This window comes from Acomys minous, assembly GCF_964271855.1.
Source record: "Acomys minous genome assembly, chromosome: 5".
Classification (NCBI taxonomy): Eukaryota; Metazoa; Chordata; class Mammalia; order Rodentia; family Muridae; genus Acomys; species Acomys minous.
Window position 1 is genome coordinate 12,314,261 of NC_140494.1, and position 24,592 is coordinate 12,338,852.

Sequence of the window (24,592 nt, forward strand, 5' to 3'; positions counted from 1 at the left end):
CCCAGAAAACACCAACCAATTTCTTTTCTTCTTGTCTTTTGGTTTTGTGAGGGAGGGTCTCACTACGTAGCCTCGGCAGTCCTGGAACTCACTACACAGACAAGGCTGGTCTTGAACTCACAGAGATCTGCCTGCCACTGTTTCCCACAGGCTGCCCGACCTGCTTCTGCTTGGGGGCTTGTCTGCAAGGCTACTGCCTTTGGTCCTAGGGCTTCCTTCACCACCTGCTGCAGTTTCCTTAGCTTTGCCCTGAGAGTGGGTCCCTGACTCCTGGGTTTGCTGTCTCCCCTTTCTTGATATACATATGGCCTGGCCGTGGAGGACCACATCCTCCAACAGTCACTGAGAACGGGCATGCGGGCATGCGGGCACGCGCAAGGTAAAGGTGTGGGAATCTTGTCTATCTGGAGACTTACTCTTTCAGATGACTGTGGAAGCTGCTTGAGAATTCTAGATTGAAAATACTTTTGCTAAGAGGCACTGCTTTACCGTTTTTTGTTTGTTTGGTTTGTTTTTGGCCTCCTATGCTGCCACTGGAATTCTTCCTCTTTATGTGAATCTTCTCCTCTCTACGAGTTGGTGAGAGCACTCTCCACGTTTGGAAGTTGCCTGTTTCTTTACTTGATTGGGTCTGTTTTCATCCACAGTCTCGGGCACTTTCAATCTTATAAACTCATTTCTCCTCTCTGCAAAACTGTCCTTAATAATTCCTAATTCTGTCAGTTCCCTCCTCCTCCCTGCCCTGATTCCATTTTCTTTCTGGAGCTTGGTTATTACAGTGTGGGGTCCTCTAAGCAATCAGCTCATTTCCTTGATTTTTCTCTATTAGTGTTCATATCTATGCCTTTAAATTTTATTTTCTGAAAAATTTCTTCAATTGTTATTTTCAATTAAGTTTTTCATTTCTATTATATTTTTTTATATTCTTAAGATCATTGCTGTTACAGAATGCTCCATTTTATAGCTTCCTATACTTGTTTTATGGATGTAATATATTGATTTCATGTCTCTGAAGATATTAACAATAATCTTTTAAGTTTTCTTCTTATTCTATAATCTGATCCTTACAAGTTTATTATTCTACTTGTTTTTACTTGTCTCCAATATAAGTCCCTTTCTGCAAATGACTACTAATATTTTGTTATCTGCTTTTACTTGAAAGTAAAACATTAAACAAAATTATGTGCGCCTGGATGGGGCTTCAGAACAGTGATGTCACTATAGAGTGGCAGGGGAGCTGTCACTCACACTCGCCCAGTCTCCAGTGACTGAGTGTGGCCACTGGAACTCTCGGTCTTTGGGTTTATTTTCTTGTACTGGCCACATACCCCTGAGAATCTCTTCCCAGCTCCTCTGGGACCATGGGCATTTGACTGCTGGTGTTCTTGGGTAAAAGCAAACTTTTTGAAGCCTGGGGCATTACACTCCCGCACAGCCAAGACACCTGCTGTTTCACCTTCTCCCAGTGAGAAAGACCCATAGCCCTGGGTCTGGGACTCTGACTGCTTCTCCTAGCAGAGACCCACAGCCCTAGGCCCGGACAGAGGGGAGACCTGGGGCTCTGACTACTTCTCCCACAGACTTTCAACCACTTCAGTGTTTAGCTTCACCTTTACTTTCAGGGGTACCTGCAAGTGACAGTTACTAACTCTTGTGGACACTTGAGATACACATGCTGTGGGTTCTCCAGTTTCCTGCTGCCAGCAGAGGACTCGGCTCCCTCAGATGTACTGTGCTTACTACATACCTGTCTGCACTCTACGATCCAAACTCTGACACATGTTATTTCTTCCATTTTCTTATTCCTTATAGGTTCATCTTTTTAAAACCTCTGCTGTCAGTCTGGTGGCATTCTCCTTTCAGGGCAAAGGAAGCTAAATTGTGACTGTTTTCATTGCCCATGTTTAACCTAGAAGATGACTAAACTTTACAACTAGTCCTTATCCAGGTTTAAGTATAAATAACCATCTAGACACACAGTCATATGGTCTCATTCATCAGATACTAGTGATAAATATTTTCACTAAAAGCAACTCCAATAAATACATATAAAACATTAACTTTAACCCCTAAGTTGAGAAGGAAAAAAGTGGAATAAAGGCCATGTGGATGTCTAGAATATACATGGAGCTGCCACATATGCATATACATGTTAAGTGGTATTAGTGTGTTTTCAAGTGAGACCTTCTGCAGCGTTTTAAAGTACAAGAATGGGTTGGAGAGAATGGCCCAGTGGAATAACAGTTCTTTAATACATATAAGAGAACATTATATATATTAGAGTATAATTAATATATATATATATATATATATATATATGAGAAAAGATATAAGGCCCCAAGTTTTAACCTCAGCACTACAAAATACTCCAATAAAAACATGAACAGCCACAGTATGTTTGCGAGTTCTAAAGACGGATAAATAGTTATCTGTATATATTTGGTTTTATTGTTAAGGAAATGGTCCAGTTCAGAGTCCTCTCTTATTCTAAAGGCCTCCTGGTAAAAAGTGAGATGTCAAACAAAGGAAGAAAATGTCTAAGACATGATAAAAAAATGTCTTAAGATAAAATCTAGCCAGAGAAAAAGAAGACCCAAACATATCTATAATATGGGCTTTCTCAAAGACATGAAAACCATACAAGAAGCAAAGCCTAGGTAAGCAGGTGAAAATTTATAGGGCAGAAATATTATTCATGTCTTCAATGTTTACAAGCTAATGTCCAAGATGCAGTGAAACAAATGCAGCCGCCCCCTGCCCATGGCCCTTACACATACAAGGAAAGGAAATGAGCACACCCATGTCACCAGAGACTGTGGTCTATAGTCACAGTGGTTCATTAATGAATGTTTTCACTAAATAAAGAGACCTATGAGTCTATGAGCCAAGGAAGTGATAGAGCGGAAGGCAGTGAGGTCAAAGACCCCCTGTGTCTCTGTGGGTTCCTCCCAGAACCCTGAGCCAGGCTCATGCCATGGAGATTTTCTAACTTTGGTGGATAGACCTTCTGCCATTTTAAGACATGCTGCTAAATACAGCACAGACAGATACGAACGTGATATAATTAAACGGAAAGGGGAAACCCTGGCGCAGAACCAAAGCCGACTAGATTTTAAATCCTGTTTCTTCTGTGCTTACCCTGGGTGAGCACTAACTCAGGTTCCTTGTCTGTACCATGGAAATGATAGTTATACGGAAAGCAGTAGTAAAACCTGCCTGTGCACAACAGCAAGAATTAAGTAAGGTAATTCCCGTAGAGCTCTCTGACAGCGTCCATAACGTACTCAAGCAGGGTCAACTCTCCTCAAGGTGAAAGAGGAAGATGTTTTTAAAGGGCAGTAATACGATGCTTCAGATTAAAACCAACCAGATCCCAGGTGGAGAGGGGGTCAGGAAGGGCTCCAAAGAGCCTTGAAAGGGCTGCCCTTTTCTCTCTCCCGCCTTCTGGTCCACCAAGACTCCGTGAACAATGGAAGCTATTTCCTTTTGTTATTTTTCTTTTCAAGTCAGTCAAGATTTCTGTTTTGTTGTCTATATGTCAGGCACTACCCAGAATGCAAATCCCTCCATCCAGTCTCATCTCCTCACAGAGAGCAGCAGTTCTGCACATTGCCCTCTGTGTTGCCTAACACCAAACAGAGCTCTGCTCCGGAAACGGAAACACGTGTCCTCCGGCGACCCTAAAGGGCTGTATGCACATAGCACACAGACTCCATGTGACAACACACTGGTAGATTAAAGGAGGAAGAACCAGTTCATAGTGGTCTGCAGACAGAAGCATAAGGCACTCTTGTAGAGGGCCAGGAAAAGAAGACGTGATTAAATGCTGGCATGAGGGGAATTAAATAGTAACGGTAACGTCTGAAGGTATTGAGCTGAATAAGAAGCCTAGGAGCTGTAATGCTCACTTGTGTTTTGTTGTTACTAGATTTATTAAACCACTATTTTACATTAACTGGTCATAGGATAGCTTTATATAGGGAAAAACCCCACAAAATATAATGTATTAGGTTGAAGAGTATCCCCAAAGCTTATGTCTACCCAAAACTCGTGCATGTGGCCTTATTTGGAAACAGACTTTGAAGACACCATTAAATTCAGGTAAGACCACAGTACATTCCAATAAAACTTAAGGCCAATGGCGGGCATCCTTATCAGGTAAGAGACACACAGACACGTGTGACACCTGACTAAAGAGGCAGAGAAGAAGCCACAGATCCACAAGCCAAGAAACACATTCTGGGCATCCACCAGAAGCTGGCAGAAGGTCGAGAAGGAGCCTGCCTTCCCTGCAGCATTGGCAAGCAGCCCCGTCCTGTAGCTACACTAACTTCTGAACTCTACCTCCAGAACTGGGACAGAATAGACTGCTGTGGGTTTTAGTCACCCAGTTTACACCTCTTGGCTCTAGCAGCCCTGGAAATGAAGACAGTACACAGATAAAAGTACTTTGTACTCTCGCTATTTTCTATGTTAATTCCTTAAACAGATACTGAGCACCTACTGTCTGCCAGGCACACTGGAGTTAAGCTGTGTACGTGTGTTCGCTCAGGCATACTTCATTTTGAACAAGGGCTCTAAAACTTTGATACTAATAACAAATATCTTATTTGTAGTCTAAACTAATTTCAAACCCTAATACTCTGAAACACAAACTCACTGCCTGTGTGAAAACCTGTATTCTCATAAACCTAGTAACTTTTAGACTGCTAGTTAGTGTCTTTCATTTGACAAGCTTTCATCTGAGTTCATACATGGAAAAGAAAAATATCTGAAGACACTAAAGTGCTTCTACAACTGGCTGGGCTTAAACTGATTTTTCTTTCCCCCCATATGTTCTGTTTTAATTCATTCTACTTAAATACATTTTCTAAGGAACATACTTTAAGACCTATGGATCTAAGAATTTAAAATGTAAAGTTCTTATTCTTTTTGAAAGTTAACATAAACTGAGGTTGAGACAGAGTATGGCTGAAATGATAAGGATGTATATTTAATAATTATGCAATTTAAAGAAAGCGTTCATCACTCAGCCAGAGGTTTAACCTTTTAATTCATAAATAATAAGATGGAGAGACCAAGCAGTCTTGGGAACAGTCTTTTCTTTACTCAGCCCCACTGAGCAACCATCTGCAGGCGGTGCTAGGAAATGGAGAAGGAAGTTCTGCTTTTACATGCCGCATAAACTCTAACACGATCCAAGTCTCCTTACTACTAGAACAACCGAGTGTAAGCCAGTTTTCCTTATCGCCACACCTCGGCACTAATGGATCACTACCAGGGTCTGACGATACTGGCTGATACGATGACACTTTCATTTAAGATCTGCGTAGACTGGCACTAACTAACAAAACAGTAAGCATCAAGATCTCAGTGGAACCTGGCTGCACTACAGTATCATGTCATGGGAGAATATCATATCACCTTAGAAATGAAGAATTAATTTTTTTGCACTTTAACTTCAAAGTGGTAGTTTAGATACTCACACTATAAAGGTCTCTTGTTTCTTCTTTCATTTTGGGGATCTCAAGAAGAAGAGCCCATACTTCACCTCGGAGCTGCAGTGGAATTCCTTTGTAAATTCGTCTATGAAACTGGTTAAAAGAAAAGGAAACTGGAAAAGGTTACAAAGTGACATTAACCCACTGGATATTTGTCAGGTTTTTTTTCAGGCACTCATGACCACTAATTTATAAATTTTTAACTAGTCAATACAATTAGATTCTGTCACTTCTGTTTTTTTAGATCCTAAAAGGGTAACATAATCACTGAAGGAAAAGAACTACCAAAAGAAAACAGGAAAACAAACAAACACCAATGTCCAGAACACTTGGTAAATCAGAACGCTTGGCTATTACACAATTGTCCTTTGGAGTCACAAGAGCAGAGCCGGCAGGTAAACTGTAACCATCTTACTGACACATTTCCTTACTATACACCGCCCTCCCCTCTACAGCTAGAAGGTGAGTCAAATAGCAGAAAGTGGCCTGGCGCCAAAAGCATCCTCCTGGGGTTCAGAGAGCGTTGTCTAGCCTCTTTCCTACCATCATCTCCCTGCAGCCCACGCTCAGACCTCAGTAACCTCAACTGCCTACCTTACCCTTTATCCCTTTTCTTAAACGGCCCTCCAGAGTCAGGGTTCTGTATCTTTAGACTTAATCACAGGTCAAAATTATTGAGGAAAAACTGTTTAACAAATGCCTCAGTCTTCTTTCTTGTCATCACTGTCTACTTGACACTAGTGCACACTTTGGCCTGGAGATGACAGATGCCGAGCACTACAGCGTAGGCTATGAAGGACTAGTGTATCTGTGGACTTGGCCTCCACAGTGTTCTAAAGCCAGACCGCTCAGATGCTGAGGGGTGACCATGTTGACGACTTACACAGTTGGCTTGCTATGGCTACACATTTTTCCTTTCATCTTGTCAATTATCATATGCATGTTTGTAAAACATTAGGCACTACATCAAAGTATAGTTTCTTGACGAACAGCAGTACATTTTCCATCTCTTGCTCTTTCAATCACCAAAGCACTGTTAGCTGTTTTCTATGGCACCCCTGTGATGGCTGTAATGCAAACGTGCATCTCACACCTACAAGGGAACACGGAAGTATACAAAGCCCCCATCACTGGAGGCAAGCCATCACCGTGAGGACACAGGCAACATGGCCCTCATGGACGCTTCAGCTCTGAAACTCCGAAAACTCTCCACTAGAACCATGTTTGTATTGAGACATTTTTCGATCTCTCTGCGTTGTTACTATGTAAGCAGGGGCTCTGAAAACATTCCTCCCTCCCTTTGGAAGAACAAAAATAAAATATTATCTTTTTACATCAGTGCAATTTAAAACAATATGAATTGAAGGTGGTAATTCTTTCAGAAGGTGTATTCTTTTTCACACCAAATTGGACCATATATATCATCAAATGATTCCACCACTATAGTTAAGGGAGAGTGCTTTAAAATTATACATCAAAGAAATAGTTCTGCTAAAATCCCTCTTAATGGGAACTGCATTAGCTAGAGTTGCTGTCAGAGTAATAGCCTGGCTGAAAGAAGTGCTCATCTTTACAGAGACTGGCTTTCTTTAACAGATACATATGCACTGGAGAAAACATAAAGCCATATAATTCTGCAGATACCTTATTAGACTGAATGTGAAACTAAAGTGGAGGTGCAATGCTCAGAAATGTATCCTGTCATCACTGCTTGAGCAATCTTTCCACAAAGGAAAAGAAGCTGTCAGCCGTAAGCCGATCTGAGAGCGGTGTGCTATTAAACAAGGGCATAGAAGCCGCATCTAATTTCCCACTTTCAAGTGATTTCTTTTAAAAATATCTTTTGAGTTCTAAACCCAATGCTAAAACACAGACTCAACAACACAAAATGAACTTCCTTTGGTGTAAAATAAAAGAGTCTGACTTTAAATACGGATATCTGGGATACTCACAAAGAAAAAACAATGACATTATCTCTGTGAGATGCTCAATAATTGAGCAATCTCCACAGTGAGTAAGTTGCCTCTAATGGCAGGACACGATCCTCATTAAAGGCTGAAGAGTCCTACAATAACAAAACCTTCCTTTCCTTTGCTTAGCTCTGGTTTTCCCAGCACCATGAAGCAGCCCTTCCTGGGCTAATAAGTAACACTTCCTGTGTCATACTGAGGCGGCTTATTTAATCCCCACAACAACTCTAGAAAGTAGGTGCTACTGTTGTCCCGTGTTACAGTTATTAAGTGGCAGGCTGGAGTTTAAAACTAGAATATTCCATCAATGTGGGAAGAAGCCATGCCAAATTCTGCCATGTCAGAAATCCTGTGCTTAGGCTGTGTGCTGTGACCTTCGAGTTACTGACCTTTACCTCAGGAGGTCTTGTGTTCTAGGCTATCCTTGGACTATGTACCTTTGAAAGAAGTAGAGAAGTCTCAACTTGGAACCACCCAGAAGATCTAGAAGTTCTACAGGGAGCAACTTAGGCTATTGTATTCTTGCCCGGGGGCTAGGGTGACTGAGATTAGAATAGATCCTATTGACCTTGCTCTATACATGTTCCTGCTAGTCGGCAATAAAGTGAATCTTGATCAGAAATTTCCTGATTTGATTCATGATTTCTCGCGTCTCTGTATCCTACTTTCAATCCCCACTCCCTCTTTCCGGTGAACCCTGACTCGACTTTTCCCGCGGGCTGGGACCCGACACATCAAGCTTCACCCTCCAGGCTGCTTCTATGTCAGACCTATTAAAACCCAAGGAACTGATGCTGTACAGAATTCTTATTATGTTGACGTATGATAATTTACTTATGCAAGCGTGTATATGGGGGAAATTATAAAGAAATACAGGCCAGTGAGATGGCTCTTCAGGTAAAGGTGCTGCAGCCAAGCCAGATAACCTAAGTTCAAAACCCAGCACCTACAGATGGCAGAAGAGAACTAACTCTTGAAAGTTGTCCTCTGACCTCCAAATGCACATGTAACATACATGTGCCCATACACATACACACACCAAATAAATATAATTTTTAAAATTTAAAGAATAAGGAAATAGGGGAAAGAAATTTAAAGTTAGCTTAGTTTTAGGATAGGATTTTTTTGCCTGGGCACCTAGCATTTACTAGGTGGCGTCTGTAGGCCAGGCTGGTGCTAGTTTCCCTGTGTTTCCTGTCGGACCCCCCCAACGTCCATCCCTCTAAGTGAGCACTATCCCACTGTCCACATATGGGGACCTATTGCATGCTACCTGTCCTAAGTTTGTAAAGTTTACTCACATGAAAATGAAATGCCAGTGGTTTGCAAGCATAAGACCAAAGCCATTTTCAAAGCATAAACATGATGTCACTTTCCATTTCCACTACGACCTCTGCACTGACAGGAGAAAGTGATGGGAATGAGGCTACTACCACTGGGCACACACCAAGGCAAAGCACCATCTGAACTATTAGAGTACTGTTCCTTCTACTCGGTTTCTTAGGCCACTTTTGAGTAGGAATGTTCGTGACACAGCACAGAAAGCACTAACAGAAGTGACTCTAAGCTCTTGGGCACGGTTGTAGTGACACGCTGACTGATGAAACCAGAGGCCTCTTGGAGCTTGTACCACTCAAAGACGATGGCTACCTCAGAAAAAGCACTTCTGTACATGTATGTATGGCAAGTTGTATCAACTGCTTGGTCTCACAGAGCACCATTATACTGGAAAGAACAACTAACTGCCCGCAGTTCTGTGGCTACTCAGATTTGGGGCCATAGTTGGCAGGCGTTTCCTCACAATACATACATGAGGCTCTGACCTGAAGGAAAACTGTTGGCACTGTGGCTGCTGCTACTGATAACATATGGCCTTTCAAGCAAAAATTAAACTTTGAACAGAATGCCTGGCACCCGTATGGCCATCGAGGACAACTTTATTTATGTGGGCTTTGGGGATCCAATCAGGCTTGCACAAGTCCTTTACCTGCTGAGCCACCTCAGCAGCCAAGGGCTGGGAGTGGTCAGAAGGGACTAGAGCTTTACTTTTTGTGGGTTCCCTCTACGTGGTTTAAAAGTCAGCATGGACTCAACGCAGAGCAGAATGCGGGTTTCTGAGAGCGTTTGCAAAGAAGAATGCTCCCGCTTCCAGGAAAGTACTCAGAGGACAGCTCCTTCTCCTTCTGAGCAGGTATTACGGGTGTGAAGCCTGGAGCTACAGCAGTGATCCTGACCCCACAAGGAGGCCAGGGTAAAGGCAGAGGAGCCCAGGACACAGGAGACCAACGGGGCAGCTGAACTCAATTACACTCCACCTCTGGACCAGCACAGCTCTGTCTGCTCCACCCATTCTGAACTGGGAATTGAAGGAAAAGTCTTACTGTGAAAATCCACAATGAATTTAAATAACTTTATATGAAAATAACATTATTTTAATTTACCTTCTCAGTGTTCTTGTATTTTTCCCATCCTTTCAGCATTTTCAGCCATTTGGTAGTTCTCTCAATTTCCAGCTGCTTTTGCTAAAATAAAAGTCAAATCTAATGTTATTGGTTGAAGTTTTTTTACTTATCAAATCACAGCCTAGCAAAACCAAAGAGAATGTTTTTTGAAGTTACAGTACACCAGAGAGAAAGGCCCTGGCTAGCTTGCTTCTAAGTTGGATAATCTGAAACCAGTATCAAGGTGCAAGGTGAGAAGACAGAGAGATGGCGTGTTTGTAGTTTCTAATACTTTAAGGCAACCACAGAAAATCCAATGTATATTACAAAAAAAAATTTTTTAAAGAAAACATGAAGTATTTTGCAAAGCAACAGCAACAAAGACCTTTAAACTTTAATTCTTTTTATCTACTTTTACTAAATTCTAGCATATTGATATTTTTGATAACTAAGTTGTTTGTTTTTTAAGAATTCAATTTAGTTACTATGTGATTAATATATAACTAACTCCATGGTAGAGAAACAATATACAAAAGTAAGTCACAGTTGTCACCCTGAGGGTCCTCATGTGCTGACACAGGGAGACACAATGCTGTGGCAGAGGCTCTGACATGAAGTAAGGTTAGTGTCAAAGTCACATGAGGAAGCAGTCAAAGAGCCAACATGAGGGGCCCATCTGGTGCAGGGGGATACGTGTGCTTCTGATACCATTCAGCACCCTAGGGAGCTGACAGACGGTCCAACGAGTTTCAGGAAGGAAGAAACAAGGCTGCCATGGTGAGTTAAGAGTCTTGTATGTCAAGACCGACATCTGTGGCAGAGCTAAGAACTGAGAGGCAAGTTACCACTGAAAATGCTTTGTTCCTCTCTTTTTTGGATTTCCAGAAGGAGAAATGATTTTTCTCTAAGTATTTGGGCCTGGGAGTATAGTAATTATGTGATAAAAAGTAACAGGAAGAGAAAATGTCCCAGGAAAGACATCGTTTCCGCAGGTTCACCTTACAGTCTAGAACGTATGCTCCCTTTAGCCTCTGAGGCAGGTCTGCACATGAGGAAGCAGAAGCAAAGAGCTCAAGGGGAGTCTAGCAAGGACAGAGGCACTCGGAGCAGGCGGCGGGCTCCGCTCGTGCTCTGCAATCAGCCTCCTCTCTCTCCATCTTCTTTCTAACACAGGCAATCATATTTCCTGGATGAAAAATATGGCTCTTTACTGACTGGCCTCAATCCAGCCTCAAACAGGCAGGCAGTACACTGGCAGATGGCACCCACCCACCCACCACCAATAATTTTAGATCTGAAAGCATAAATCCCCAAGGAAAATCCTGACTTTAGGAAAAGATCCTCACCAATGAGAATGTTTTTATAGAATTTACCTTTAGGTAGGTTCATAAAACTTTGTAATTACTTTCTAACTCTTTAAAACTTTTTTATGAGTTTTTATAATAAAAGATGATTTCTTATGAGAAAAAGAACATTAAATCCCACTTTTCAAAAGGCTAAACACAGTCTTTATTATATTATTAGTGATAAAATGATGCAGATGGTTCCAGAAATACATTTAATTTTAAAACTCAGTGGGGCACTGAAATCTGATTAATGTTTTGCTAAATGTGAGTTTAGAGAAGACCAAAGTGTGAAAAACTAGAGACTGCTCTAAGCTGCCACTGCCTGTGGTTTTGTTACTCTACATCCCTCCTTTGACTCCTTGGAAGTGCAATGCCCTCCTCTACCAACAAGACAATACCCAGATGATCAAAGCCAGTGCCAGAGCATCATACGTGCACGTAGGCGGAGCAGCCCTGCAGGACCCAGAGGCTTCTTGCTAACTTTTACTTTTACTACTATGAACTACCAATAAACCAGGAGTAGCCATCTTTTTTAAAGATACATTTTGTATATTAATATTAACTAGATTAGTTTAAATGTTATGCATCCTGAAAGAATAAGACATATACCTGCCATGTTAAGAACCACTAAGCAAGCTTTTCTTTCTTCTATACATGTAAGAAATTATACCCTAGATAATCTCCTAGTGTGGGACTTTAAACGTATATATTAGTGGGGCTTGAGTGCTGACTCTACAACACTATCACTTCAACTATACCAGACTTGAATGCACATCAAAGGAACCCTCTCCATACCAGTCAGTAATCCCGGTTAAAACCCACCTTCTTACCAAATATGCTAAATCTGACTGTTCTAACAAGTACTTTGAGGCAATAACTGAAACCACAAATGACAACTGTGAACCTAAGTGCCCCAGGAAAACAGGCTACAGAACATCAGTCAGCCATGGATTCATTTACACCAAAATCAAAGGGGAATTCAACAGGATAGCATGATTTCTACCCAAGATTTTGACATGTTCAACGCGAATCTGTCATCCTGAGGTATCTGTTGCCATGACTCTCTGGCCAAGGCTTGCCATTTGTCTGCCTGCAGTGTTTCTCCTTGCCATGTGTGAGGGTCGATGCTGTCAACTTGACAATATATACGATCACACAGAGGTAATGCTCCAAGTATAACTGGGAGGAAGTTTCCAGAATGAGTTAACTGAAGTTGGTTGGGGTCTGAATCTGAATAAAAAAGGAGAAAGTGCTATGCACCCAGGATTCACCTCTGCTTCCTGTGGATGCCATGTGAGCAGAAGTTTGACTCCTCTGCCACGATGACTCCCTGCTGTGGTGGACTCCACCCTCAAAGTGCTGAAACAAGCCTTTCCTTAGGCTGCATTTGTCAAAGCAACGAGGAAAGTTTAACTGATATATCATTCATCTGACAGTATCTTTTTTATTATTTTATTATGTTTCTTTTTTAACATATACATTTATATATTACACATGAATAAAATAAACTACATGCAGCAGGAAGAACCATGAGACAATCATGAGTTATATAAATGGTACATTCATAGTGATTTGACTTTTTGTATTTGTCAAACTTGAAGTAAACATCTTTCCTATCTTGTTGGGTCTAAATTTCTGAATAAAAATCAGTATCTATCATATCTTATCTCTATTAACTTAAATCATCTATCTTGATCTAAAAAGATCTTATCCCCTAACCAACTAAACTTGACTGTAAAACTAAACTATCTGGTCTTCAACCCCCATCAGAGACTTACGTAGCTTCTCAAGAGCTAGTTTAAATGTCCAAGCCCTGGAGCCTCTCCCAAGTGCCTCCATGGTCAAGCTAACTCAACTATCCCCTCAGCATTCAGCAGCATTGACGGGGCACTGGCCAGCTTAGTCCGAGTGGACTCCTTTCAACTTCCCTTGGGGCAAATCACTTGGCTCTTTACCTCAGCTCTCCATGCTACAGAGAGAGAACTACTAAAATTATTGTTGCACTCAACACATGTACTCCAGCTGCCTTCATGCTCAAATCATTAATTATTATTAAAGTATTAGCCCCCTGACCACAGCATATGTTTACCTTTTAATTTCATTACCTAAAACAACAGTTGTATATTAAACTGCTTACATAAAGGCAGGACAACTAGGCAGCAATGCGAAACATTTAGTAGCATCTTGCGGCTACTGAGTAGAGTGGGACAGGAGATGAGTATGAGGTGTTGCTTAGGTAGGAACTTCAGAGCGGAATTACAGAAACAAGCAGAAGAAGCGATAACAATAGCCCTATGCAGCACAGTGGTAGAGAGAGTGCCATCCCATTGGGTTGGAGGCTCGCTTCCAAAGCGTGACAAAAGGCGGAACTACTAGTGTGAGAAGCCCATACAGTATGGACTCTGTTGGCTTCCTTTTTACTTTAAATACATTACTTAATTTTCATTTAAAATTATTTCAAAGCCGGGCGTGGTGGCGCATGCCTTTAATCCCAGCACTCGGGAGGCAGAGGCAGGCGGATCGCTGTGAGTTCGAGGCCAGCCTGGTCTACAAAGTGAGTCCAGGATGGCCAAAGCTACACAGAGAAACCCTGTCTCAAAAAACCAAAAAAAAATTCAAACCTACATGAAAACTAAAACAAAACTACATCATATGTTAGTATGCACTTCATCAATATCTAACAAATATTAATATTTTGCCAGATTTCATTTATTTCTTTTTGGGGGTTTTCTGGCTAATCCACTAGAAAAATCAGACTTGAATACATCGTATCTAAATATTTCCAAGAATGTAGCCCTTTAAGAACAAAAACATCCTCATCATTAAACCATTCTTCTATCCAAAAAAAAAAATCAAATTCAATCATTATCATCTTATAAACACTATATTTTTAGTAAGCCTCTCAAATGGGGGAGGGAAGGAGAGAGGGCGAAGGAGAGAGAGCGAGAGAGAGAGCATTTGTGATGATGCTGAAGACTGAGCTCAGGCCTCACACACTGACTACAGCTCTGTCATAAAGCCTCCATTAAAATCCCTCAGCTATGTAGTTCCACCACTTCTTGGTTGGTGATCACCCGGGGCTCTCATACTGGAAAAGACATGGAAGCTCTGCACCTCCTTTCCTCAACCCATGCATACAATATCCCATTTGGCTGCTCCTGGAGAGGATAGTTTTAGTAAGCAGGGCTGGTAAACACAGCATCAAAGTCTGTGAGCTGCTCTAGCAAACCGCAGCACCACATCATGTGAACCTCTGCTTCGTACGCCACAGGGTCAAATCAATGTGCATTAACAGGGTGCAGTCTGGGGAGAACTGGGCTGCAGCTCTGTAACAACTGTCCCCTGGAGGATCTGCTTGCTTATGTGGAGCAAGTCAAACACCTGAGGTGCTCTACACGATGTAACTACGTAAACTATGAGAGTAGCACTAGGTTTGGCTTTTTCCCATGTCATCTAGTAAGGACATGTGAGTAAAGTTAGGGGAGTCACCCATGCCTAGATCTCACCAGCAGAGGTCAGGAGAGGATAAGAAGTGCGGAAACCTTGCCATTGGAATGCGGTTGCCTATCAGGACTCAACGAAGGTGTACTTTTTAGACGAACTAAAAGGGGGCTGTGACGATGGCTCAGGGTAAAACACTAGCCACCGCCAAGCCTGACAATGGAAGCTGGATCTTCAGCACTCACAGGGTAGAAGCAGAGAGAGAACCAACCAGCGTCAGCTGTCCTCTGACTTATACATGCCCACAGCGGCACATGTGCATACATGCATATGTGTGCTCGCACACAAATAAACAAAATAAATTAAAAGCAAAAGGCCCTCGTAATTTATATAGTATGCAAAATATTGCAAGGCATTTCATAGCTTTATGAAAATTCATGGTTTTATATAACCTTTCCTCCTTATTAAAAACATCAATAAGCTCAAGAAAATAATATAATCCATTATTAATATTGTTCTCTACGGGGTAAATACGAGTGTGTTTGTTTATTTGTTTAAGTGCCTGTTTGGAGGAACCCAAATCATTTTGCAAACACCACATTAATCCTTTTATGAGAAAAGATTACTGTCCCTATTTCATGTGTAGAATGGCCTCCCATAAAGGAGCAGAGCTAGAACTGAAGGCAGGATTACTTGACAAGACAGGCATCAGAGCACCAGTCTTCCTAAATAAGCACCAAGAAGCACGGCCTCAGCAGCACGCTTTGCAGAGCATAAACCTTCAGCAACGACATCATTCTCTTGATCTGACTGAATGAAAAAATGAATACATTTGTATTGCCTATCTAGCAATGGTAGTGCATGGCCACTATGTATAGGCAAATACTATAGAATGCTAGACTTTGCATGAGTCTAAGTTTGTGTGTGTGTGTGTGTGTGTGTGTGTGTGTGTGTGTGTGTGTGTGTAGGTACATATATGATACATACATGAGATATACACACATACACATACAAGCATACACACACACAGGTGTACTAACAACAAATAAATGCAGAAAAATGTTAAAGAAGGCCTTAAAGTAATAAGTACAATGTATCAAAGGGCTCTGAGGAAAGAGCTACCTCAAGAAACTACCTCAGAATCCTCTCTTACCCTGGGAAAGGGCTGACAAGTAAATAGACAAAAATGGTTCTCATTTTAATAGTTTGGGGTTTTTGTTTTGTTTTAAAGCTAGGGAGGCTCTCACAGTGTAGCCCTAGTAGCCTGTGACTCTCTATGAAGACCAGGCTGATCTCATCAGGTTGGTTTCAACTACAGAGCTCTACCTACCTCTGCCTCTCCAGTGCTGAGATTAAAGGCATGTATTACCATGCTTGGCATTTTAAATAAATCATTAAGGCATGTGCAGACTACGTTTTAGTGATTTCTTTTATATTAATACTTTAAACAGGAAATTAATTCATTCATTAATTATTATATGCATACTTGCGCTGGGTAAGAATCTTATTATACAGTTCAGTCTTATAAAGAAATTAGCAAACTTGATTTTTCAAGCATGCACCTTCTGCTAATTTACCTTATATTTTTTCTTTACTGGCACATTTCTTGATTTATCTAATAACTGGCTTGAAGACTCTAAGGCTTTCTCAAGCAAAACAAAAACAAAAACAAAAACAAAAAACAAAAAAAAACCCAAAAAAACAATAACCACAAAAAAAATAGTGAAGAAGTTGGAGAGCAAAATCAATACTAGATTAACACATTTTTATTTTGCCAAATCAGCCTAGCCTTTGTTTAGAAAAAACAATTTCAATTCTTTTCTCTCTAACCTTTCACATTCAGAACACTGCAACACAAACTCTGCAGCAGCTTTTAGTCAATATATTTAATGTTATATAGAAGGAAGAATGTGACTCATATAGATTACAACCTAGTGGGAGAAACAGACAAAATAAGAAATCTTCACACTATCTAACTCACAAATGGTGTCCTGTACAATACAGAAAAAGAAGAAGATAATTAACACCAGGGGTGAGAAGTTCCCAATTTTAAGTTAGATGACCAAAGGTAGTCATATTCTGTAAGTGACACTTGGGTAAATTCTTGGAGGAACTAAAATGGAGCCAGGCGGTGGTGGCGCACGCCTGTAATCCCAGGACTCAGGAGGCAGAGGCAGGCGGATCGCTGTGAGTTCAAGGCCAGCCTGGTCTACGAAGCGAGTCCAGGACAGCCAAGGCTACAGAGCAATCCTGTCTCGAAAACAAAACAAAACAACACAACTAAAATGGCCAAGCCTTGCAGCTACTATGAGAACAGCAAAACACCTCACGAGAGGGAGACGCCAGCAGGCGAGCCCTGAAGAGGGACTCAAGCGTGCCTCCACTCGGGGACACCAGGAAGCAGTGCTGGCACAGGGGCGGAGAGGGGCCGCACACTGCTCGGAGGACATTCTTAGGCCTTGTGCTTCCTGTGGATGGGTGGGGAAGATGCAGGGAGGTTCTGCTCAGAAAGTGACATGACCTGAACTCCCCTTAACAGGGGCATTCTGTCTGTTGAACAGGTAAGACTAGGAGAAAATGACAAGGACTTTCAGCAAACAAACAGGAAGACAGGAAGCTTCCAGGGTAGCACAACAAACTCTGAGTATCCCTGGATGGCAGAGCTCAAGCACTGGCTGAGATGAGGTGGGGTCTGAAAGGAGTCAGGGACAACTCAGAAAATGTGGACGAAAGTCAGGAGGACTGTGATGGGGACATTTGTCTACAGGGCCAAGGAAAAGATCAAAATTTAAAATCTGAAGAGAAGCTACTCTAAGTTACAGACCATCTGTAATGGCTATGCGTGAGAGGGAAGATGGGGGAGGGGTGGGGGCATATGACAGGAGGGTCTGACCTCCTGCGTGGTACCAGGAGGTCAGATGATTGGTACCGCACAAGAAGTGTCTGTCAGAGGCAGGAACATTCTTTGTTGTACCCTTAGGTTAGTGTAGCTGTCAAGCCTCATCAGAGAAGCTTCTTTTTACAGAGGAAGGTAATTACCATGGAGACTCACAAGTGTTCGAGGTATAGAGAACGGGAGATGGTGCCCTAAATGGGACAAAGCCACATCCTCTCCTCCGAGGCTCAGATATTATAATAAGAGAGTGTAAGAGTCAGAGCCGGAGGATATCACAAGGAAACCGTGTTCTAACTCAGCAGGGCAGTTGTACATATGTGCTCACAGCAGTTGTGACAGCATGCATAAGATCTGCACAGGTCGAGACAGACAAACCCCCACCATGAAGGGGGAGGTGAGCAAGAAGCCACGCCCAGTTGCTGGCAGCTGACAGCTACTGGGAGAGGAAGACAGTTTCCTTTAAGGGCTGACCACCCTCCAGGAAAGGCCACACACACAACAGTACCCAAGAGCAGCAAAAACTGTCCTTGAAGGGTTTAAAAACAAAAGGACAAAAAGCTGAGTGGGTAGCGAAGGAAGGCGGGAGGAAGGAGTGATCCAACTACACTGTGTGGACTTCAACGAAGTAACAAAAAATGACAGAGAAAATAACCAAACCAAAACCACTCATAACACACAAAAGTACATGGCATGGGTGGGTGGGTGGGTGGAGAAAAGTCATGCCACAGAGAGAGGCTGTTTCATATAGGTAGAGCCTGAACTGAGCAGGGGCAGAGCATTTTAGAGCCCTGACCTTTTCTTTATTTTTAAACAAAGATAAGAATCTCATAAATCCTCCCAAACCCATTTCACACTTATTTTAATTACTTTCTTAAAAGGGATACAATTATGATCATATTCTAACAATGCCAGCTCCATACAATACAACACTCAAAAATCACAAAGGCAGATTCTATTCCTATCAAGGCAATTCATCAATAACTACAAACACAGACCCACACTTACCCGGTCCGCAGCTGCATTATGATACGGGAGCTCCTCCTCACTGCAGAGAATAACAAGATACATAAATGAAATGGGTGAAATCAAAGCAGATTTTATGAACTATATCCTGCAGGCATGTATCATGTGTAATATATCCTGCAGGCATGTATCATGTGTACTATGTATCTGTCACCACAAGAGATGCATGTTTCATGTTTCCACTGCACCGAATTCAACCGAAAATATCTGGTCTGTAGTCACAACAGCCCTCAACTTCAAACACAGTAGTCACCGTCCTAGGGAGCAATTCAAAGTTAAGTCTCACTAGTGATAGTCTGACTACACAAAAATTATGTAGCCAGAGGCTGCTGTATTGAACATGTCTATCATGGCAGAAAGTCCTGTTGGAGAACACTGCCCTAGACCAAGTTCAGCAACCCCTGTCCCAGTAAGCAGTAATGTTTTAGGCTTTGTGAATCACACACTCTCTCACAGCTACTTGGACTCTAGTGTGGTAGTGTGACAGTGCTCACAAATGACAGGTAAATTCAACTCCATACAACTTCTACTAAACCAAGTGGCGAGTCAGATTTGGCCTGGACACTTTACTCAGTGTGCACCCTGTGCCCTAGACCATCTCCTTTATTCTTGGTCCCAACTATTGCCTAAAATAAAATTACTATTTAAAATTAGCACAGAGAAAAAACTGGAGCCAAGCCTGGTAGAATAGGCCTGAAGCCCCAGCTAATCAAGAGGCTAAGTAGAAGAAAATTATGAAACTCAACAAGTGCCTGAGTATCAGTAAGTTCAAAGTCGGCCCGGGGGAACTTGGTGAGACCCTGCCTCAAAAGAAAACTGTAAAATGAGGGTTGGGAGACCAGGAGTGCTGACTCCGTTTGTAAAGTGCTTGCTATGCAAACATGGGGACCTAAGTTCAATCCTTAACAACTGCACGTACACACACACACACACACACACACACACACACACACACACACACACACACAGAGGCATGGTGGTATTCACTAAAAAGGCAGAGACAGATCTCTGCGGCTCACTGGCCAGCCAGCCTAGTGTCACTGGCAAGTCCCAAGGTCCAATGAGAAACCTATACCAAAGGGGAAAATATCAAGCCTGATGGCTTCTGAGAAACATCCAGGGTTGACCTCTGGCTTCTACATACATACATACACACATGTGAACATATAAACACATGAACCCATACATGTGCCTGAGCATGTACATGTGTGCATGTGAGCACCAACCCTTCTCCCACCCCCAACCATGGAGGGAAGCAATTCATTGGTAGGGTAGGGTACATGCCTGGCATCAGTGGGGCTCTGGGTTTAATTCTCAATATCAGAAAAGAGAAAAGAAATATTGGATTTCAATGGACTTGTGAATTAAAAGAAAACTACCACTTTTAATCTGTAAAATAAAACTTTGCTGTCAAAACTGCAACAGTATTTTTTTATTAAAAAACAACAAAATCATTTCTCTGGTTCATGTGTGCTATCACTTCTCACATTAAAATATCCTGAGACTCTTATATTAACTGTCAGTAATAAATAAAGTATTGCATATAAACAAAACTGATTTCAGCAGTTTTCTCAATAGTATGGCTGTTTTGGCAACAATATGTGCATATTTTTGCTTCTGTTTTCTCTTGAGATCAAGTGGCACCACTTCTAAGAACATGACAGATTATTATTCAAGAGCCTAGTATTTTATGTCATTCTTTGCTTCTTTAAGAGTCCTTAGATGAACCATTTAGCCATAGCAATGGAACTGACAAAAGTGATATAAAAGCCAAAAGAGAATTTAGAGAGAAACCCCAAATCCCTCTTTTCATAGATAAGAAAATAAACATTTTCATTTAGTCACTTAGCCTAACACAAAAATGTTCACTACAACATAAGCGAGTGCATTTAAATGATCTTCAGCTACTGCTAGAGTGCACGAAGGGTACAGAGTGTGTGAAGGCTGAGAAAACAGTTCTCAGGAAAAACAGAAATTCTAGGGATTGAGCACAGTCTTTGGACCTCATAGATAGATGACAGAGCAAGCCTGGGTCCTCTTCTATCCTATACCTAAAACGTCCCCAACAGAGCCTGTTGTGTGCACAGGCCTTGCCCTCCTCGAGGCTCTGTGCAGGCCTATGCTGAGGCTCATAGCATCTAAGAAGAGAGAATGCCACCTCACCAGGAGTTCCACATGTTGTCCAGAACATCACAGGGACAGTCAAGGTATTCAGTGAATATGGCCAAATAGATGTAGGCTAAAAGGCATGTTTGCTTATGCCAATAATCTGTACCACCTTCCTCCTCTTCCTCCTCCTCCTCCTCCTCCTCCTCTTCTCTCTCCACCCCTCTCCTTTTCCTTCTTTTTTCCCCCAAGAAAGTTTCTCTGTATATCCTTGGCTGTCCTGGAACTCACTCTGTAGACCAGAACTCTGCCTGCCTTTGCCTCCCAAGTGCTTGCATTAAAAACTTGCACCACCACACTGGCTCCAGTAATCTGTATCTTGTTAAGTAAATCTCCTTAGAGCAAAGAAGAGGAAAAAACAGCCAGCAATACACAGATGTACTCCTTCACGTCAGCAAACTATGGCCCACGGGTCAACTCTTGTTTGCTGTCTATTTCTGTAAATAAAAATTTAATGGAACACTGTCGTTCTTACTCACTTAGATATCATCTGGGGTCTGGGGTGGTTGTCTCACTATACCAGCAGAGCTGAGTCATTGTGACAAAGACACATGGACCACAAATGCAAAAACACTTTGTATCTGCTCTTGGTAAGAAACAACTACTAACAATCCGCTGCTTTAGAGCACAGGACATGCAGGCCTGTGTGGACTGCCAGAAACAACACTCAGCTGACGAGCAAGAGCAGTGGTCAGAAGAAAGACCTCAGCTGGCGTGGTTTTCATCTGAGCCAGGCTTTAATGTACTGCTAAGTATGTGTCTGTCATTTCCCAACAATTCACCGAGTGTTTCTTTAAATGTCAAACAAGCATGTACTTGGAAGCCTACTTTGTTAAAATAGCTAAAATCCGTTAAGTTGAATATAGGGTTCATTTTTGTTTTGGAGAAAATTTTATCTAAGTTCAAATTCAACCTATAGTTAAAATTTGCCTATATGATTGGTAAGAGTTCTCAAATATTTCAACCAAAATGGACAATCTTGAAAGCAAGAGCGCCTGTCTCTTACAGACTTAGAAAGGGAAGCCACAGACTAACTCAACTACATTTTACAGATATATGAATTTGGATAAGTAGTTGAACATGTGATGTTTAGATTTAATTTGGTTCCCTCTATTTCTGGTACAGCTTCCTTTTAATTCTATTTAAAACTTGTGAACTAAAAGTGTTATTTATCAAAATACCAGGCAATGTTTTGTCCAGAAGAGCTGTAGTAGCTAGTGTTGATTCTCCAACCTTTTAAGCAAGCTCAACTTTTCAGCCTGCAGCTGTAACTCCATCACAGGCTAGTCTGGCAACAGCTTTTATACCTAATATGAATTCTGTTATCAAACCAAGTCAATCCTACACTGTGTTCATTATGGTTACTTCTTTATACATCATAGCAAAGAGTTTACGTCTAATACTGTATCTAGATAAGAACTCAGCAATATCCAGAAGGCTGGAAGGTTGTTCAGATGGATGGGATGGGATGGGATGGGATGGGATGGGACGGGACGGGACGGTATGGCATTGCACTGCACTGCACTGCACTCCACGGTGTTGTGTTGTGTTTTATTGACCATGGATTTAAAATCTAATTTCAACTGCAGCAGCAATCGAAACCTACACACAGCCAAGATAGGAGAGGTGCTCTTTTGGTCAGGGTGGGACAGAAAATCATCTCTATCTCTAGATGCTTACACCAAAAGCTTCATCCAACAGTATGATAAAGTCCCATCCACCATGGCAAGCAACAAAAGCCCCCAGCAGTAAACTGTGGAAAGAGCTTTACTAAGAGTAGGCTAGTAAAGCCGAGCAGCACACTGGAACCCACTTCTCTGTCGCATTTTCGTTGGTGCTTCTGTTTTGGGACTCCAGCAGGAAGCAGATCTTAACAACTGAGTGTGACATCGTGAGAACTGGCACCAATCAGCTTCATTTTCAGAGACATGGTCGCCTGTGCTACAGTAGCATGCACATTGACAGAACAGCCATTTCAGTCTCCTGTGTAGGCATTTCAAAGCACTTATCCTGTAATTCTCTCATTAAAACAAAGACGGCAGTAAAAAAAAAAAAAAGCAGTAATAGCAATTCAGAATGTGGCTCTCAAGTAAGGGCTACCCTAGACCCCCATCCGAGCTGACACACAGTCAATAAACTTACTTGAGCTCTCGGCACTACATGTTCACCATCTAAAAACCAAAAAGCATCTACACCAAAGATGTTTTGAAGGAGCAAATGCTTGGAGCACTGCTTGGCATATAGGAAGTGCTCAATGAGTATTAACTAATATCAAGGTAAGTTATCAACTGACTTTTCCCCTCACTACAGGCAACTGGACCTCAGCCCAAACTTTTTTTTTAAAAAAAAAAACTACAACTTTTTAACTGACAAACACAAGTTAGGATCTTGGGCAATAACTTGATGGTAAGGCTTAAGTTTCTTTCAAGGGACAAGAAGAAATTGACTAACTAATACACCCTTTGGAAGGTACAAGTTTTGATGTGCACTTCATACTATTTGGACTACACTCTAATTCTTAAAAATGCATTATTACACGGGTGGGACACATGCCATCTTCTGAATCAAAATCTAGTACAGAATCCAGAAATCTTTTTTCCAACTGATTCTACTGCGCAAATCTGCAACCTCCTGAGCTTATGCATCTTGATACTCAACGTGTCCTTCAAAATTTGACTCACAGCCTAGTTCTGCACTTGACTAGCACAAACGTACAATGGCTTCCCCTCACAGTTGTGGCTATGTTTGATGATGGTGAAGAGGAGCGAGAAGCAGAGGAGGAGGAAAATGAAAGGAAGGAAGGTGGAAGGGAAAAAAGGATGAAGAAATAAAAATAACAAAGGCAAGGAATAGAGAACAGAGATTTAATCCATGACCTCTGCTCTGTCCTCTGGTGACCTTCAAAGTCTTCAGAGTACAACTATCCAGGAGAAAGTTTCAGATAGGCACCGTGTCTAAGCATAAAGAGCTTTATGATATAGTACCACATTTGATCTCTTCAAAGCCTCAACATACATGTATAAGGTAATTTTGGTTCTTTTCTTTAGACGAAGTATAAAATCATTCACTGACCAGAAACATGCTGGTAGGTTAAAACACACACACAATTTAGATGACACTAGGACCTAGACAAGCAGAATGATACCAGTTTGCAGGATATTTTTAAAAGTCAAAATCCTTTAATTGAATCACTTTATAGAAGTCTAGCCCTCTCTCAAGTCTTTATAGTACACAGGATAAATAGAGTTAATTTTGAGAGGCAGCATCATGACTACATTTCCAACTATAAAGGAAGATCCATTTGGTATTTTTTTTTTCATTGCTCATTTATAGGTTGTGTAACATTTGTTTTCTAATTGCTAGTTACTTTAAAAATTCATCCAAAACATAAAATTAAATGTTTTATAATTGTTTTAAAAATATAAACTGCTATGTATGTTCATTTAACTCTGTTAAATTATTAATACAACTAATTTATGCACTTACTATGCTCTTTAAAAAACACAAAAGGCAGTAAAGGTTATACTCTTAGCCATAACTCAATTTTAATCATAGTAGTTAAAAATGCTAGGAACCAAAAAGTATAGTAGATCACTCCTAGAATCTCAGAAAAAAAAAATCTAGTAAGTTTAATAACAGACAACCATGGTAAACTTATAACTGAAAACTGACTTACTGTAAAAAGCCGAATCTGTCAGTGACTTTGTAAACAAGATAATCAGCATCCTCCCATGGCTCAATCTCTGCACCTTCTCGTCCCTGAAACAAAGCCGACGACAGGAGGGGTCTTACTAGGAATGCACAGTGC

At 41.4% G+C, this 24,592-nt stretch overlaps 1 protein-coding gene across 2 annotated transcripts in view; it reads right to left on the reverse strand.

The window, feature by feature from the left end:
* USP6NL (USP6 N-terminal like) overlaps positions 1–24,592 on the reverse strand; it is a 128,073-nt gene that overhangs the window by 25,433 nt on the left and 78,048 nt on the right. The window contains exons 4-7 of one of the 2 annotated variants that reach the window (XM_084783988.1): positions 24,461–24,543; positions 18,601–18,640; positions 9,913–9,993; positions 5,487–5,594 (exon numbers count right to left, since the gene is read on the reverse strand). In XM_084783988.1, the coding sequence (XP_084640114.1) occupies positions 5,487–5,594; positions 9,913–9,993; positions 18,601–18,640; positions 24,461–24,543 (312 nt within the window). Of the gene's footprint in view, positions 1–5,486; positions 5,615–8,772; positions 8,834–9,912; positions 9,994–18,600; positions 18,641–24,460; positions 24,544–24,592 lie in introns of those variants that run through there. The other variant, XM_084783989.1, reaches the window with a different exon arrangement.